This window comes from Pinus tabuliformis, chromosome 1_1, assembly GCF_031772625.1.
Source record: "Pinus tabuliformis cultivar Carrire ecotype Pingquan chromosome 1_1, CPIR1, whole genome shotgun sequence".
Classification (NCBI taxonomy): domain Eukaryota; kingdom Viridiplantae; phylum Streptophyta; class Pinopsida; order Pinales; family Pinaceae; genus Pinus; species Pinus tabuliformis.
This window is the reverse complement of record NC_142297.1, coordinates 811,154,457-811,174,488: the sequence shown is the minus strand read 5'-3', so window position 1 is coordinate 811,174,488 and position 20,032 is coordinate 811,154,457. Positions and strand designations below refer to the sequence as shown.

Below are 20,032 nucleotides of genomic sequence, written 5' to 3'. Positions count from 1 at the left end.
TTTCGAAGTGGACAATTGGTAAGAAGTCAAATTATTTTGATTAAATTTACTAATTTGAAAAATTAAAATGGCATAATTGCCAAGATTAAGTGTTGAGATAAATCTCAATCCTCTATCCCAAATTATTATTAAGAATATTCAATAGAGGTTAAATCTCTATCATCTGCCTAATAATTATTGATAATTAATAAGTAGAGTTTATTATAATAATATATTTGTTAGACATAGTCTAACTTATAGATGAAATATGCTTTTACACCGAAATTCGACAAAACAATTTCAAAAAAAAATGTTATTTTTCGTTGTTTAAAATGTATTAATAGATTCATCGTCCTGAAAAACACTTGATGCACTCAAATTCTACATAGTAAACAACTTAGACTCAAGTTTTTACAAATTTCTACCTGATTTTAGTTAAAATTAACCAGAAAAAATATCATAAAAAAAATCATTTTATTAAGTTAAACTATACCTATTTATCATAAGTTGCATATGCCACTTTTTAAAATTTAACTTAAGTAAGGAGATTAACAATTATTCCTCCTAAAAAAATAAATAAATAAAAAATATATTGTACATAAAAATATAATATTTTCATTTAATAAATAAACAATAAAAATCGTGACTTTGTTTGTTATGTTATTTTCCATAATTGAACTAGAGTGAGAAAAATAACCATCATTCATTTCCATTACTCAAGATAAATCCATTTACTAATGATATACTTTTTTTAAAAAATATGATTCGATCCTATCACTTTTAAAACTAAGAGAGAAGCATAGCCATTTCTGTGGACCAACCAAAATAAATCAAATTAACATTATATTAATAATATAAATAATTAAAAATTAATATATTTAATTAATGTAAATTTAATTACTTCAATTATAATATATAAAATTTCATTAATTTAAATCTTTAAATAATTTGAAAAGTTAAAAATTGATGAAATATTTAAACATATGATTCCATTTTCGAATATCAAGCTATGGTAGAATCCGATTCATTTTTGAAAATTTATATAAAGTTGGGGCAAAGTAAGAAAGTTAATTTAATTATAAAATTAGCTTTACAATTCGATTTACTCTACCATACAAGTCCTGACACCTATTTGAAATAGGTTAAGTTACCTTTTAGGGACAGGAATGGCCGTCTACCATACAAGTCCTGACACCTATTTGAAATAGGTTAAGTTGCCTTTTAGGGACAGGAATGGCCTAGCATTCAATTTGGAGACACGACAATTATCTTTTTATCTTTCACAACCATATCGGCCACACCCCATTGGTTCATAGAAAGTACAAGGCCACTGTGTGGATAATTCCTTCGACTAAAAACCCACTGGCGATATGAGTGCCTGCGAGTGCCCCTTATCCCACGCTTGTGTGGACTCCATTATTTTGCACAACGAGCATTCACAGCATATTCGTCTTTTCTCGCTCTATATAAAAGCTACTGCTGGATCAAACAAACAACCCTCACAACATCAAGCCTTCTGAAAATTTTGATTAATTCAGAATTCCATTTGGCTGCTTCTTCTATGGCTTCCCTGAATATGGCAGCAGCCACCTGTATTGCGCTACTTTTTCTGTCAATGATCGTACAAGGCACCCACGCTTTGGACTTCGTGGTCAACAACTCCGCTGAGGGAAGCGACGGCGGGACGAGATTCGACAGCGAGATAGGGAGTAACGATGCCCAGAAAATAATGGACGCCGCCACCCAATTCATCTGGCAGACCTTCGCCCAGCAATCGTCCGCCGACAGGAAGAACGTGGAGACGATCGCTCTGTTTGTGGAAAGCATGAGCGGGATCGCCTACGAGAGCGACGGTGAAATCCACTTGAGCGCCGAGTACGTTGCCAGTTACCAGGGCGATGTAAAGAATGAGATCACCGGTGTTCTGTACCACGAGGTGACCCACGTCTGGCAGTGGGACGGCATGGGCGGTGCGCCCTCAGGGCTGATCGAAGGCATAGCGGATTATATTCGCCTCACCGCGGGGTTCGCCCCATCTCACTGGGTTAAGCCCGGCAGTGGTGACAAGTGGGACCACGGCTACGCAGTGACTGCTTACTTTCTCCAGTACTGTGACACTGTTGCCTCTGGTTTCGTTGCGAAGATGAATTCGAAACTGCACGATGGATGGGACCTGGTATTCTTCAACGATCTCACTGGTAAATCTGTCGATGAGCTTTGGAATAATTACAAGGCTAAGTATGCAGCTTTATCTTAAGAAAAATTGTATACAATTCATTAGTAGGTTTAAGTTCTGTCATTATTTAGGGGCTGGGTTAAGTTTTGTCGTTCATGCAGCGGCAATAACATATGTTTCCTATTTGAGGTCGCACTCTTTCATTGTTACGTAAACAAAAACAACTTTAAAAAAAGTTTGGAATTAAAAATTGCATTTATAATTTTTGGAAATTAATATATATATAGAAAATGCTTTATTTTTATTAAAATAAAAAGAGAGTACAAAATGATTGGACATGCAATAAATTGTCATATGAGTCTAATAACAACGCTTTTATATGTTTTTGTGTGTTTGTCTATCTGTCTACTACCTTTTTATCTTCTCTTATGTAAAGTATAAATCTTGATTATATATATATTCAAAGTACCAAAATGTTACATCGTATGTTCTCATTATTGTATCTCCCCAAAAATTATAACAAAGCTTAAAGGGATTATCAAAAAAGACCCTAACTTCTTTGCCTCGATCCAAGACTATAAATTAATATTATTATTGTGTAGATAATGGATCTGATCAAGGTGGTATATACTTTTGTCGTGTATGAAATCAAGCAAGGGAACACATAAAGAGTGATTTCGAGTAAAGCTTGGTATTTCATTTAAACTGATTTCAATCTTTGATCCATCACCGACGTCCCAACAAATGTATCCCAACAACCACGGTAAGTTTTTCATCATGCTACACTAGATGAAGAACACACTTGACTTCTTCCTTGCTCCACTAAGGAGATCAGGTAGGCAGATTCCCTTCTTTGACCAAATCGACTGTTGGAGATTGAGGATCTAGAGGTAGATCCATAGATTGATCCGGTCACAATGAATAATCATATGGCGGAAGTGTACCTGAATGAGAGCAACAAGCTCGACGGGACGAATTACTCAAGTTGGAAATTCAAATTGTAGACATTACTTGAGGGGCAGAGTGCGTGGGGGATTGCAAATGGGGATGAAATGAAGTCAACTACAGCAGGAGGTGGAACAACGACAACGATTCAGGATTGGGAGAAAAGGGAGAACAAAGCAAAAGCGTGGGTGAAATTGTCAGTGAAAGACTGTATCATCCCTCACATCAGAGAGTGCAAATCCGCAAATCATATTTGGGTAACTCTCAATGATCTGTATGAGATAAAGAATACAAATTGCTTATTGTTCCTAAAGAGCAAGATCCTCTCCATCAGAATGGAGGAGAATGAATCAGTCACTACATTCATCTCTCGGATCAAAGAGCTTAGAGATAAGTTGGGCGATATAGGGGAGAAAATGGCAAACACTGATCTTTTCATGATTACCATGAATGGTATGACTGATGATTATCAGATGTTTATTACATGTTTGAACGCCAAGGAGAAAACCCCCAATTTCAAAGAATTGACAGGGATCTTGATGCAAGAGGAAGAGAGGTGGATGGCTCTGAAACCCTATAATACAGATCTCGCATTGATGGTGAAGAAAAATCCTTTCAGAGGGAAACCCGACACAGGACAGAAAGGTAGTGGTACACCCCAGAGAAAGCCACCTCAAGGTATGTCTTCGACCAGAATAGATTCAAGAATCAAGTGTTTTTATTGTGGTAAATCTGGTCACATAGCTAAACATTGTTATAAAAAGAGGGTTGATGAAGCGAGACACAAATAGAAGAAACACACAGGGCACTTTGTTGACGAAGACCAGAATCATGAACTCAAATTGTTTGTGTATGATTCTTCTCTGTCTGCTGAAATTGATGAGGCTGAAACATGGTTTGTGGATTCAGGAGCATCCACTCACATGACAGGTAATAGGCACTGGTTTGAAAGTTTTAAAGAAACCAACAATGGTGCTAATATCTACCTTGGTGATGACAGAGCCTACTAGATCAAAGGACATGGAGACATTCCTGTGATTTTGCCTGATGGCAATATTAGACAAATCTAGAATGTGATGTATGTACCAGGAATTAAAAAGAATCTTTGTTTCAATGATTGCAGATCATAACTTGAAGGTAGAGTTTTTTAAAACCTATTGTGTCATTAAGGATTTGTTGGATAAAGATAAATCGATTACATCTAGAATTAAAGTTCGAGCCCTGTATAAGTTGAATGTTAGAAGAGTGCCACACCAAGCTTTGACTTCAACATCAATGATAGCAGAGAATCTTTGGCACCAAAGATTTAGACACATCAATCTTCCTGATTTAGTGCTGCTACAAAAAGAAGGTATGGTGAATGGACTCCCTGTTTTAAAAATGCACATGTTGATTGTGATGGATGTGCACTTGGAAGGATGCACAGAGATGATTTTCTCTGAAGTTTAAATAGAAGAAATAGAGATATTCCACAACTTGTGAACGCTAATATATGTGGACCAATACAAACAAGATCATTAGGAGGAGCATACTATTTTTTTTATTAGTTGTTGGTGATTGCACAAGATATACATGGGTACATTTTCTCAGCAAGAAAATTCATACATTTGAATATTTTAAAGAGTTTAGAAGTATGATTGAAGAACAAACAGGGAAGGTCTTCAAAATTATTCGCTCAGATCAAGGGGGATAATAAAAGCTAGGTAACTTCATCAAATATTTCAAGGACCATGGAATAATTCAACAATTTACAATACCCCACACTCCATAGCCGAACAGGGTTACAAAGAGGAAGAACATAACTCTGGTGGACTGTGCACGCAACATGTTGAAAGGTAAGAACCTATCTAATGGTTTTTGGGTAGAAGCCATTAATATTTCACTCTGTTTAAAGAATAGGAGTCCAACGAAAAGTCTTGACCTTAAGACTCCATTCGAGGCTTTATATGGTTTTAAGCACGCAGTTAGTCATTTATGATTCTTTGGTTCATTTAGCTCATGTTCCTAAAGAGGATAGGAAGAACTGGATGCGAAGGCCATCAAATGCATATTTGTAGGGTATTGTTCTAAGTTTAAAGCATACAAATTGTTTAATACATCTACTCGTAAGGTGTTTGCGAGTAGAGATATTATATCTCATGAGAAGGTTGATGAAGAAAATAGAGACAAAGGCTATGAGGAGTGGCACATTTCTTTGTTGATTGAGGACAACAATGAGGAAATTAAAGAAAACCATGTGCAGCAGCAGTAGGAAAATGAAGAAACTTGTGATGCAGATACAGTCAGCAAGCCAAGTCTGCTAAGGAGTGAGCAAGACAGATTTGAGGCAAGTCCGCCACTGAGGAGATCAGGTAGGCAGACTCAATTACCAGCAAGGTATAGAGACCATGCTCTTATAACTAGTACTTTAAATGTTATTGAGCCCTTAAATTATAAAGAAGCAAGTCAATATGATGAATGGAGGGCAACCATGGAAGAGGAATATGAGTCAATACTTAAGAACAAAACCTGGGATTTAATTGAAGTGGTGAAAGGGAAAGAACCTATAGGTTGCAAGTGGTTATATAAGCCTAAATTTAAATTAGATGGTAGTGTAGACAAATACAAAGCTAGGTTGGTAGCTAAAGGTTACTCACAAAGAGAAGGAATTGATTATGAGGAAACCTTTGCTCCGGTAGCTAAGCTAAAAACTATTAGAATGTTGATAGATTTAGCTACAAGCATGATTAGAGTTTACACCAACTAGATATGAAGTCTGCATTTTTAAATGGAGAATTGAAATAAGATGTTTATTTAAAACAACCTGAAGGGTTTATCAAACAGGGGCATGAGAATTTAGTCTGCAAATTAAAGAAGGCATTATATGGTTTAAAACATGTAGCCATGTCATGGTATGAAAAAATTGATTCATTTTTCCAACAACATAGTTATAAGTGGAGAAAAAATGACCCAAAACTGTATACAATGTTTGATGAAACGGGGTAAATTATTTTGATTTCTTTATATGTAGATGATCTAATTATCATAGGAAATGTTGATGTATTGATTAAAGAAATCAAAGTGCAGATGTCACAAGTTTTTGAAATGAAAGACCTCGGTGAATTACACTATTGTTTGGGTCTAGAAGTTTGGAGGGACTCTAGGCAGAATTTTCTCACTCAAGGGAAGTATGTGAGAGGGTTATTGAAAAAGTTCAGAATGGAGCAGTGCAAAGCTGCCTTAGTGCCTTTACAACAAAATATTAAACTTCATATGGAGGATGATTCCAAAGAGGTGGATGCCACATTGTATAGAAAACTAGTTGGGACTATGATTTATTTGACTACTACTAGACTAGACTTACCATTCTCAGTTAGTGTGCTAAGTCAATTCATGTCAAAACCTCTTGAGAACCACTCGGTAGCAGTAAAAGGTGTATTGAGATACCTTCAAGGAACCATTAATTTTGGTATTAAGTACACTAATCTTTTTTATATTAATTTGACAGGTTTTTCAAATTTAGACTGGGCAGGAAACCTAGATGACAGAAGATCCATAACATTTTATACTTTCAACATTAGGTCTAGGGTAATTTCTTAGAGCATGAAGAAACAAAGTATAGTTTCCTTATCTTCTGCAGAAGCAGAGTATTAGGCAATGTGCACAGACATGTGTGAGGCTATTTGGTTGAGAAGACTTCTCCATGATGTTGGAGAAGAACAAAAATATGCAACAGTAATCAGATGTGACAACCAAATCTCCATCAAACTGGTGAACAATCCTGTGTTTCACAAAAACTCAAAGCATATTGATACTCAGTGCCACTTTGTTAGAGAGAGGATTTAATCTAAAGAAATTCTTGTTGAATATTGTAATACTTGTAATAATGCAACTTATATGTTTACAAAGCCCCTTGGGAGGATTAAATTTGAAATGTTTAGGGAGATGTTAGGAGTACAAGTGAACCCTTTCTCCATTAAGGGGGGGTGTTGAAATTAATGGAGAATATTGTATTATTGGAGAGAGTTTGTTTATTTGTTGTATGAGTGTCCCTAGATTAGGATTAGTTCCTATTTTCTAGGAGTCAGTTCTAATCTCCCTAAATTGATGTAACTTATATATTTCTGATTTTATGATTAAAGTGATAGAGCATTCTCTTCTTTGGGGAGTCTCTAGGTGCAGCTTGCTCACCTGTGAGATGCTAGTTTCAGATCCCATATTTTAACATCTGCAAGTGAAATTAATTTGAAATCATCTTATAAACTAGTTTGCACAAAGAAATATATCTATAGTATTCAAAGGTCCTTTGGTTCTCCCTTTTAGAAATTAAGGTAATAAACATGGCATTGATGGCCCAAAAAATATAGCCATGAGTCCTTGATTCTTTAGCTACCAAAAATAGGTCCGGCATCATCAACTCTATGAAATGAAGGATAATTCTACCCCCCATCCATCTAGGCCATGCCTATTATCATTCGCACAGACCCTTAATACCATTTTCAATTCTTCCCTTATTATCGGTTGTCCCAAAAGTTCATTATCTTCCTTAGAAAACATCTTAGGCACAAGTGCAATATAATCCATTTGTGAAGAAAAATCTTGTTCTTACTCTTTAAAAATATTATTGAAGTGTCTAATAGTTGCCTGTTCAATTGTTCAATGTAGCTGACCATCTTGATCCCAGATGCCCCTAATGTCGTTGGTTTTCTTCCTTAAGTTAGCATGCATGTGAAAAAATCTGGTGATTTTATCTCCAACATCAACCCATGTAGCTCAAATTTTCAAGCGAATGTCAGCCTCCTTTGACAAGACTATCCTCCTCTTTTTTTCCTCCAATTCTAGGATTTTAGATCGGTATTGCCTAGTGAAAAAGAGTGGGTCATCCGGATCATTATAATATTGAAGGATATTATCAATGTTGAATAGTGACTTATATTTGGCATCCCTCTTACCTTTAGCCCAGAATCAAACTTCCCATTTTAGGGTTTTAAATTTATCATATATGGAGGACATGCACTCCATTGGGGAAGATGTCAAGTCTCTACTCCAAACATTATAATGGGTGTGTAGCACTATTTGGAAATTTTTATTTAATGTTATATATTTTCTAAGAAGAAAATCAAGGCTAGATATACTTCCTCATCCCCTATAACTTTGATATTCCCAAAAAACTAAACTATAATCTATGTTTTTTCGACCTATTTTGTCATTATATGAGTTATACATTTTGAAAATTTCAATGGAAAATTAATAATAATGGGTGTTGTGGCATAGCACACTGCATGGGTGTTCACATGACTTTCGTATCATTTGGTGAAATAATTTAAATTTTCTAAAGAATGAAAGTAAACGCGGGTCTTGGTAGGGATTTAAGTAACATTTCGTGGATAGACGTCTACTTTCCATAATTTTTGTTATTTAATTAAAAGAATTATATGTGTATGGGCAGGATTTAAAGTTTAGCGAATATTTTTTGAAGTAATAATTGTAGATGCGTTGAATCTTTTTCCCATAGCCATGTTGATTCTAATAATTAAGATGACTATTGTGATAAAGAAGATGTTAAAGAAGATGTTAAGTACTTTTTCAATGGGCATTAAATGAGCGGAGTTGTATTACCCACTATTTGATTTTGGCATGCTAGTTATCGAATGGTGGACATATACAACCTTCGCTTATTTAATGTCCATTGGCACGTTGTTTTCGAAGACATTTGTCGTCATCCGTGACATTCGTAATTAATTATTCGTTCCTACATATGTAAAAAAAATTACAATATTCAATTCATGGTGGCAGAAGAATCATCTTGATTAATTAAGAATATAATGTTATGAACTATGTTCAAGTTGTAAATGACTATGAACATATAATTTAATACAATATTGTTTATATATTTGTTTAATGTTCGGATGAAATAAAAAAATTGAGTAAGATTTTTTTCCATTATTATTATTTGTAAGTGGAATTGTAAATATTTTTATTAAAAATATGTGTTTGAAGATACAACCTAATATCAAAGAGTATAAAAATGAATTTGTTCACTTTATGATAAATCATAAGTGTTAGGCTAATTTAAAAGAAAAAACCAAAATTATCTAACTATATTTAGAGTATTGATCTAGATACATAAACCCTCCAAAAAACATACTAAACTTTTAATATAATTGAAGAGCATGAAAATTAGAATTGACGGGAAAGCGAGCCTCATTTCCCTGTGCAAACTCATCTTGAGGAGATGCATTTAAATCTTTCAAGATTTCAGTGGCCTAATTTGTTGAAATTCTCAAATAGGACAATCCTTGTTAAATCTTGCTAACAAACATTTGGAGTACGGTTTTGCTAATGAAGGGTCATAATATCATCCTCTACACTTTGGAATTTGAATATGTTCTCAACAAATAATTCCGCGCCAGTAGTTAGAGTTGACATTGTCTACATGTGATGAAGTAACTCCTATTGTAATTTCTCCATATCCTCTACCCACCCTATGGGATTAGTTTTTCTGAAGTACTTCTACACCATACTCCTAGTAACAAGGCTAAAAAAATGACAATTTAGCAATCATATAAGCTAAGGCTCTTCTTGCCTTGAAAACACATGCTAGATTCTAATTTGTGGAGATAGCCACTAATGTTCAACACTTCCGTAAAATATATAGAGAGGACCATGTGACCCAACACCCACAAAAGAAGCCAAATGAGATAAATTCCCAACCAAGATCAAGCTCCCATTCAAATAGGGGTAAATTCAAGGAGACTAGGGAAGAAGAGATCCCAACCCCTAACAACAAGAACTGAGAGCACAAAGAGAGAATATCATAGAATAAAACAATGTCACGCCAAAAAATAGGGGAGAAGGTTTAAAAATAAAGGAAATGAAATAAAATATGTTGAAAAGATAGAAAGATTCCCAACATGCTTCCCTAAATTCAAGGGTTTCAATAAAGATACTTGAAACCAAAGTAGGGAAATTCAAAATTGAAACACTAATATTAGTAGACAAATAGTTTAGAGGACAAATAAAAGAGACATAGGGGAAACAATCCTAAGACCCAATATGCAATTGCAATTTAGATAATTCCTACAGCCTCCCAAATCAACATAAATTTAAATTAGCGATCCTGTCATCCATAACTAGAAACCCATTAATAGAAACAATCATACCATAGAGAGGATGAAAAAAGATAATTTGACCTGATAAATCCCATGACAGGCACTAATAGCTCAATTTTTCAGTGCTCTCTTGATTTCCCAACTATTCTCCCTCCAACGATCCATCATGACAAATATACGTCACCTCAAGCTCCTTGAACATGAATTTGATTTTCATCTACCTGATCAATCATCCTAAAGGACCGTAGTAATTATGAAATTCAACTTGCAGAGAGCAAGTTTGTCTTTCCACCCATGCTCATTAATTTTCACCTTCAAATTTCCTCCATCACTTCCTCTATGATGCATAGAAACCTTGTCTTTGCATAATCATGTCTGAAGTAATACAGGGAGTGTTGAGAATCTATTATGTAAATGGGGGAACATGGATGGATGGGACATCCACTCCCCCAAAAAAAACTTTAACATCCATCCTTACTCCTTGTTATACTTTGCGATCTCTAGATTGGCCTTTCCATGATAGGGTTGGATTCATGGGATGCAGCAACAAGAGATTCGATTATTAATAAGTAATGATCCCCCTGCCATGTTACTTTTTTTACATGCCATTACATCTTCCAAGGATTTTTTATGTCTAAGAAGATAAAAACATTGATAATATGAAAATAGAATCAGGAGAATTCTAATATGAATGAAAATGGATTTAGGGAGCAGATCCTTAGGGCTAGTTCCATTCCGAAGATGGATAATAATAATTTTCGAGTTCTTGATAATAAGAATCCTTTCAATTCTATCAGCACGACCTAGAGAAAGATCTATAAAGAATCTATATGCTCTAAATTGATAGAAAACCTATTTTGAACTCCAGGAAAAACTAATTTATATTAATCTTTCAAAACAAAAAATAACCGCTCTGATATCTGCACCCTTATTTCTATTATCGTTATTATTAATAAGTAATTTAAACTCATTTTTTGAAGCACAATAATTTAATTACATAGATTTTTTAACTAAAAATACATAAAACTGCATAAAAATAAAGTTAAATAATAAATTAAGATGTTTAAAAGATTCTAACTATCAATTACAAATCCATAAAAATGCATAAAAATAAAGTGAAATAATAAATTAAGATGTTTAGAAGATTCTAACTATCAATTACAAATCCAAAGAGAGATTTAAAATAACAAAGTTATGCTAAAAAGTGTATATATACACTACACAAAGTCTCTCCATCTTCTAATGATTATGGAAATCCAAATGGCTTTCTATATGCTCTCTCAAGTTCTTGACTAAAGAAACTTGAGCGAAATATTTATGTTATTTTACATAATTATTGTTTCGGTGTTTGTCATTATGTTGCATTGACAAATGTATAACTCAACACCATCTATGTGTGATGGCAAAGTTAACTAAATTTGAGAGCGATCTCAATAAGTCTTGAATAGTCTTGCTGAAACTAAATTCCCAACTAAAATCTTGAATAGTCTTGATGAAACTAAATTCCAAACTAAAATTTAGCATTGTTAGGTAATTACACCAATATGGTTGTAATTTCTTTGAAATCACTTTCATAAAAAAAACCCAAATTTAATGGCTAAAGAATTCTTTCATTCATAAAATCCATGCGTGCCATTGATAGCATGTCTTGCATTGTTAAATAATTATATAATGTGTATGGATTAACTTCATTGAGATTGCCACCTCGCTTTTTTTAATCTTCATCACAATGTTGATCTAACATAGAGTTCTACGGGTTTGCATAAAAAGTCTACTTGCAATAACTATTTAATATGTAAAATAAATAATAAATATTTATATTCAATTTAAATATAAATAAATATTTAATTTTAAATAATATTAATCATATATAATATTTATATTAAAATATTTATTTATCGATTATAAATTTAATTTTATGGTTTAAATTAAAATATTATTTTTCATTAATATATTTATAAATACATATCTATATTACTTAATCCTACATATTTAAATAATATTTATGAATTATATTAATTCTTTTACAACTATTATCATTATTTTAAATGCCATATATTTATGTTATATTAAGAATTCAATCATTGATACATCTTACTAATTACACAATATAATTTTTACGACATACATATATATACATATATATATATATATATGGGTTTTTTTCCTTTCAACTGAGGGCCTAGATTGATTCTCAATGGAATATGCTTAGTGTATGCTTCTTCTTAGTGTATTACAGAGTTTGTTAGGTTGCATTGACTTTTAATTAATTTAAAAAATTATATTTGTGCCATGTGGCTCCCCACCCACCAATTTCCTAGGGATTTGAGATTATTCTAATTCTAATAAGTTCCTCATTATTATCTATAAAATTAATTTATATAGAAGAAATTTTTATTTAGCAAAATGGTCTATTACTTATAAATTTAAAAAATTATATTGGTTCCACATGGTTCCCACCCACCAATTTCTTAGGCATTTGAGATTATTCCAATTCTAATAAGTTTCTCCATGTTGATATTATTATGATTCTAATCAGTCCCTCATTATTATTTATAACATTGATCTATATATAAGAAAAATGTATTTAGCAAAATGGTTCATTACTTTTAATAAATTCTAAAAACCAGATTTGACTTCTCAACCACCAATTTCATAGGGATTTGAGATTATTCCAATTCTAATAAGTTCCTCCATGCAGAGATTATTCCAATTCTAATAAGTTCATCATTATTATTTATAAAATTTATTTATATTTAAACAAATTTTATTTAGGAAAATAATCCATTACTTTATTCAATTTAAAAAATTAGATTTGTGCCACGTGTCTCCCCACCCACCAATTTATTAGCGATTTGAGATTATTCCAATTCTAATAAGTTCCTCATTATTATTTATAACATTCATTTATATATAAGCAAATTTTATTTAGCAAAATGGTCCATTACTTTTAATAAATTAAAAAAATATAATCATGCGAGGCCGCCCCCCACCCACCAATTTCGTAGGGATTTGAGGTTATTCAAATTCTAATAAGTTCTTCAATATTATTTAAAACATTCATTTATACATAAGAAAATTTTATTTAGCAAAATGGTTTATTATTTTAATAAATTTAAAAAATTAGGTTGGTGCCACGTGGCTCCCCACCCACCAATTTCCTAAGGGTTTGAGATTATTCCAATCCTCATAAGTTCCTCCATGTTGAGATTATTCTAATTGGAATAAGTTCCTCATTATTATTTATAACATTAATTTATATATAAGCAAATATATAACAAGGTATTTTCCTATGTCTTCACTATGGTGCAAATAAATTCCATACATTCTGGTGTTAAGATGTCCTTTAACGTGTTCAAAGATCATATTGTCTAATCCAATCTTATGCTTATGCGAGAAGAATGTGGGCTACAAGTTCTGAATGTTATGTCTTCTTTGATTAATAAAAAGTTTTCCATACCATATATAACAAGGTATTTTCCTATAATCATGGCAACAACTTACTTCCCTATTTGCTTTACTGAGCATACATACATTTGTATGCTGCCACAGGTGTCTGATAGTGGCAAATTTAACATGGACAATCTATATGAGAAGTTTGGGCATTTGATATTGGAGAATGAGGCTGACTTAAGGGACCTTGAGTCTTGAGAGGAATATGTATCACCACACAAATGAGGAGTACAATATTTGACCATCTTATGCCACGAATCTCCACGAGATCAATTATGCGTCCGCTATAAATTTAGTAATTGAGTGTGGTTTAGATGTTAATGATTTGAATGAGTGTTCTTTGGAAGACTACTTTACTTTTCAAATACAAATGTATAAAAGTAGCTCAGCTAAGAATTTGGTTTGTCATAGGTTTTCAGTGTAGGATTAGTGTAGAATTAGGTAAAGTAACATGAATGAATTTCTGCTCTAAAATTAATTAGCAATCATTCAATCACAAATTTTAAAATTGCAAGCTGATCTTATTAGTTTTTTTCTTTAAAGATCAGTATTGATCTATTTTAATCACAAATCTAAGAAGTGTTTAGAGTGATATATTTTTTTTGTGTAATTTTTTTTAAAATTCAAAATTTGAAAAAAAATGTTTGGATCTCAAAGATACAATTGACAAAAAAAATGTAGCCCAAATTTATTTATTTTCACTGTACATATTAGTTGACATTGAAATAATTTACTTAATATGGCATTGAAATATTTTACTTATGAAGTACATTATTTATATTAATAAGTTCCATGATAAGTTCCTCCATGATTAATAAATTATGAAATTTAGAAGTTATGATTGATGTTTTGAAATGTACTTTTATTTTTAAAATTTGAAATGCATTATATTGTAAATTGATTATACGTAAAATAGATGAAGTAAAATATAAAATTGGTTTTTTTTTTTTAATTTAATTTAATTATCAATTTTGAAATATATCATACATTAAAAATTTGTAAATTTATTGATTTAAAATTCCATCAATAATGTTTCACATGATATATTTTTTAAAAATTTAATATATTCAAATGAGATTATAGTAAATGAATTTACAAATGCTTATTTTGTTTCATTTTATTTTGTATGAATTTATTTTTGAAAAATTCATTATCTATTATTCATTTGTTTTTAAGATTTTTCACTATATTTTGAATTTTTTTTCATTAAAAAAGTCTATAAAATAATAATTTATAGGGTTTATTAATCTAAAACTTCATATTCCTATGGTATAATATTACTCATAAGATTTATAATATTAATCTTTAAGTTTAATATAAATCCATTGGGTTTATAATCATGGTCAACCATGGTCCAACATCACATTTCGATAAAGATTTTCTCAATATGAAAATCAACCATGGTCAACCATGTTCCAACATTGCATTGTGACAAAGGTTGTCTCAACCACGGTCAACCATGTTCCAACGTCGCATTGTGACAAAGGTTGTCTCAACCATGACCAAACATGGTCAATCATAGTCAACCATGGTCACACTATGATAAGGACTCTCTATTGGTCCAATATCATAATGTCACAACCATGGTCATCCATGGTCAACTGTGGTCGAACAATGCATTGTGACATAGATTGTCTTAATATGGAGATCAACCATGGTAAAAAATGGTCAACCATTGTCCAACATGGTGTTGCGTCAAGCGTTATCTCAATATGAAAATCAATCATGGTCAACCATATTTCAATGTCGCATTGTGACAAATATTTATCTTAGGGTTTATATTCCTTGGTTTTAATATTATTTCCTTTTGTTTATAATATTTATCTTAGGTTTTATATACTTTTGGTTTATAATATTAATCCTTTGGGTTTAATATTATTCACTTGGTTTTATATTATCAATGCATTTGCTTTTAATCCCTTGGGTTTATTATTCCCTTGGGTTTATAATAACATTTATAATATTAATCCCTTGGGTTTAATATTATTCTCTTGGGTCTATAATACAATTGGGTTCAATCATAGTCAACCATGGTCACATTGTGACAAAGGCTATCTCTTGGTCCAATGTCACATTGTCACCACCATGGTCATACATGGCCAACCATGGTCCAACATTACATTGTGACAAAGATTATTTCAATATGGATATCAACCATTGTCAACGATGGCCATCCATTGTCCAACATTTCATTGTGACAAACATTGTCTCAATATGAAAATGAATCATGGTCAACCATATTCCAACCTCGCAATGTGACAAATATTTATCGTAGGGTTTATATTCCTCGGGTTTATAATATTTATCCATTGGGTTTAATATTAATCCCTTAAGTTTATAATCCCTTGGGTTTATTATATTTATATTAGGGTTTATATAACTTAGGTTTATAATATTAATCCCTTGGGTTTAATATTATTCTATTGTGTTTATATTATCAATATGTTGGGTTTTTAATCCCTTAGGTTTTTAGTATTAATCCCTTGGGTTTATAATATCAGTCCCTTTAGGGTTTATATACCTTGCATTTATAATATTAATCCCTTGGGTTTAATATTATTCCCTTGGGTTTATAATACCTTTGGGTTTTAGAATTAATACCTTGGGTTTATTATTCCCTTCAGTTTATAATATCAATCCATTGGGTTTATTCCTAAGGTATAAGATTACTCATATGGTTTATAATATTAATCTTAGGGTTTAATATAAATCACTTGGGTTTATAATCATGGTAATCCATGGTCAACGATGGTCAAATGTCACAATGTGCCAAATATTGTCTCAATATGAAAATCAACCATGATCAACCATGGTCAACGACGGTCCAACATCAGATTGTGACAAACATCGCCTCAGTATGAAAATCAATGATGGTAAATCATGTTCAACCATGTTTATTTTAGGGTTTATTTGTCTCAATATGAATATCAATCATGGTCAACCATATTCCAATGTCACATTGTGACAAATATTTATGTTAGGGTTTATAATATCTATCTCTTGGGTTTAATATTATTCCCTTGGGTTTATTATTCGCTTGGGTTTATATAACTTGTGTTTATAATATTAATCCCTTGGATTTAATATTATTCCCTTGCGTTTATATTATCAATCCGTTGGGTTTTTAATCCCTCGAGTTTTTAGTATTAATCCCTTGGGTTTATTATTCCCTCGAGTTTATAATATCAATCCCTTTAGGGTATAACTTGAATTTATAATATTAATCCATTAGGTTTAATATTATTCCCTTGGGTTTATAATACGTTTGGGTACAATCATGGTCAACCATGGTCACATTGTGATAAAGACTATCTCTAGGTCTAATGTCACATTGTCACAAAAATGGTCATCCATGGTCAATCATGGACCAACATTGTATTGTGACAAAGATTGTCTCAATATGGAGATCGACCATGGTCAACGATGGCCAGCCATTGTCCAATGTCACATTATGACAAACATTGTCTCAATATGAAAATCAATCATGGTCAACCATATTTCTCTTAGGGTTTATAATATTTATCTTAGGGTTTATTATTCCCTTGGGTTTATAATCCCTTGGGTTTATTATTCCCTTAGGTTTATAATGTTTATATGTCTTGGGTTTATAATATTAATCCCTTTGTTTGAATACTATTCCCTTGAGTTTATAATATCAATCCCTTGGGTTTATAATATCAATCCCTTTAAGGTATATATATATTGCATTTATAATATTAATCCCTTGGGTATAATATTATTCATAGGGTTTATAATATTAATTCTAGGGTTTAGTATAAATTGTTTGGTTTTACCATCATGGTCAACGATGGTTCAATGTCACAATGTGCCAAAGATTGTCTTAATATGAAAATCAACCATGGTCAACCATGGCCCAACATCACATTGTGACAAACACCATCTCAATATGAAAATTAATGATGGTAAATCATGGTCAAGAATGTTTATTTTAGGGTTTATATTATTTATCTTAAGATTTTATACCTTGGATTTATAATATATATACCTTGGGTTTATATATATATATATATATATATATATATATTTTTTTTTTTTTTTTTTTTTTTTTTTCTGAATTAAGACTAATTCTATTAAGCAAAAATATTGTACAAGAGGATACATTCCAGAGAGACAGGAAACCGGCAACCGGAAATGATAGGACTATCAACCTCGGTTCCGGAGAAGGAGTTAAGCAAGCAAGGAGCTACAACAAGTCACTAGGAGCCTAAAGAAGCATTGATTCCTACCCTGAAAGGGTAGAGGCTTCAACACGAAGCTTTTTCCCTTTCCTTTTTTTGACTTCAACCCAACCATTTTGGGGTGGATGAGCGATAACAACTTGAAGATTGGGGTCCTCCACAGGGGAGCCCTCCTTTTCTGAATCAGAGGAGGAGGACAAATGGACACGTTTCTGAGCAGTGGCTGAGTCAGAGGAGGGCACCAGACCATCGGTGGAAGGGACCACGAAATGAGGGGCCTGATTCAATTCTTCATCGCTATCTTCATCTTCAGAGCTGGAGGAATCAGAATCCACGACTGGAGGAGGACAGAAAGGAGACCATCGTTTGGACTTGGGCTTGGAGTCGTTGGCCTGGTTCGTTTTTGCCGGGAGAGATGGGCATGTATTCTGCAAATGTCCAGATTGGTGGTAATGGCGGCACCGAAAAGCAGTATTCTCGTAATCCAGTGTCTGGGTCCAGACAAAGTCGTTTATCTTGAGGTTGATTTGTTCTGGAAGTCCTTTGCTCAGGTCTAACTCCACACATACTCTTGCATATGAGTAGAGACCTTTGGATTCCCGCCATAAATCTCCACTAATGAAGCTGCCCAAGGTGTCGCCTATAGCTCTGAAGACACGAGTACTCCATAGGTGGGCAGGTAAGTTTGGAAGCCGTATCCATATAGGTGTCTTGGTAATGACTGTAGTAGCTGGATCAAAATCTGGGAACCAAGGAGTCAAGAAGAGCCCTGCAGTTCCCATGAACCAAGGGCCCTCTGCTAAGGCCTTTTCATAATGCTTACTGTTATCAAATAGAACAATGAAGTAACCTTTCGAACAAAAAAAGATCTTACAATGATGTGTCCAGTTTGCATGGATCCATGCATAGAGATCCTGAGATCGCGGCCACAATCCATTAAATCTGCAAATGATGGCTCTTTCTGCAAATTCTTGAAGTTGGGATGCCAGATCTTCATGGATGAGTTCTACAGAGGGAACTTCTTCAATCTTGTCAACCAAGAAGGCCTTAGATTTAAGGGCTTCCGGGGGTTTGGGGTTCTTAGAGTGAACTGCGTCTTTGTATGAGAAGGGCCGAGTAGAGGATGACTGTCCCGTTGCACCTCCTCTCAAACGAAGGGTTACCACCACAGAGTTGTTCCTAGAAATGCTGTAAGCAGAGAGGGGAAGAGGGTCTTCAAGTTGTTTACCTTGAAATAGAAGTCGTTGAAGGCTTGATGGAATCCCCATTCCGCGTTCTAGATTCAGTTTGAGTTCCTGCACCAGATCTGAAGGACTAACCCATTGCATGATGGTTCTACCTGTAGGCTGAGAAATTTGGATTTGAAAGGAGCCAGATAAGGGCCTTGACCCCATGCCAGGGCTTCTTGAGCTTCCTGGAACAGATCTGCCGTGGCTATTTCCCATCCGGGGGAACAGACCTGCAAGATCTTGGCCGATCTGTTTGGTGAGAGCCCGATCTGATTGATCAGCGGCGGATCTGGGGATTTTATATCTTCTTATGCTTGAAGTGAGCGTCCCGTCTCCTTGCCTCGTTCTCCCAAGGGCTGAGGTAGCAGATCCGTGAAGTGGGTTGCGAGTCCTTCGCTGACGGCAATGCGAACCCCGATTCTCTGAGATTGTTTGAACTTCATCTGGTAGGGGCGGCAAAATAATTAGGGATTTCCAGGCTCCAGGCAGCACTATCTTGATTTTCCATGCAGATCCTTCTCTGCGATTTGAGACTGCGGTTCGGAATAGGGCCGAGCCAAGATTTGTACAGATCTCTGGATCTGTACAGATCTCTGGATCTGGCCAGAGCGTGGGCTTTTCTACCTTCTGGGTGACCGGTTCTGTCAGATTTTTGTCAGATCTGAAGATAAGACTGCGTTTCGGAGAGCGAGTGTTTGCCCCAGATCCAAACAAATACCATGCGCATGTTGAGATCTCATGCTCTGGTTCATGGAAAAAGCGCACAGATAACTATTCGGCCAAGACCAGAATGGCGAATGCAGATCTGCTGTGAAGGCAAAAGGATCCCCAGCTGTGCTTGCTGCGGTTGCCCTGAATGCTGGACTGGAACGTTGCATGAAGGATAACTGCAGAAACCTTCTCCGTTTCGATGTGTTTGTAGAGATTATTACGAACAAACACAGAGGCCTCCTGTCCACC

General features: G+C 33.8%; 2 protein-coding genes across 2 annotated transcripts; both read left to right on the top strand.

Moving 5' to 3' along the window:
- The first annotated feature begins 1,555 nt into the window (after positions 1 to 1,555).
- LOC149216525 (uncharacterized) lies at positions 1,556 to 2,236 on the top strand. Its single transcript, XM_089389983.1, has one exon. It carries the CDS (start codon positions 1,556 to 1,558, stop codon positions 2,234 to 2,236), a length of 681 nt encoding a protein of 226 aa, XP_089246109.1.
- A 971-nt stretch (positions 2,237 to 3,207) lies between these two features.
- On the top strand, positions 3,208 to 4,110 carry LOC149216524 (uncharacterized). The gene is made up of 2 exons (XM_089389982.1): positions 3,208 to 3,778; positions 4,010 to 4,110. The coding sequence occupies exons 1-2, from the start codon at positions 3,208 to 3,210 to the stop codon at positions 4,108 to 4,110; spliced, it is 672 nt and encodes a 223-aa protein (XP_089246108.1).
- The last annotated feature ends 15,922 nt before the right edge of the window (positions 4,111 to 20,032 follow it).

What these genes read in the sequence shown, in the direction of transcription:
- LOC149216525 (XM_089389983.1), top strand. Translation starts at nt 1,556, where the DNA reads ATGGCAGCAGCCACCTGTATTGCGCTACTTTTTCTGTCAATGATCGTA.
- LOC149216524 (XM_089389982.1), top strand. Translation starts at nt 3,208, where the DNA reads ATGAAGTCAACTACAGCAGGAGGTGGAACAACGACAACGATTCAGGAT. An exon ending in CCAGAGAAAGCCACCTCAAG is followed by an intron (nt 3,779 to 4,009) that starts GTATGTCTTCGA and finishes TTGTGGATTCAG; the next exon opens with GAGCATCCACTCACATGACA.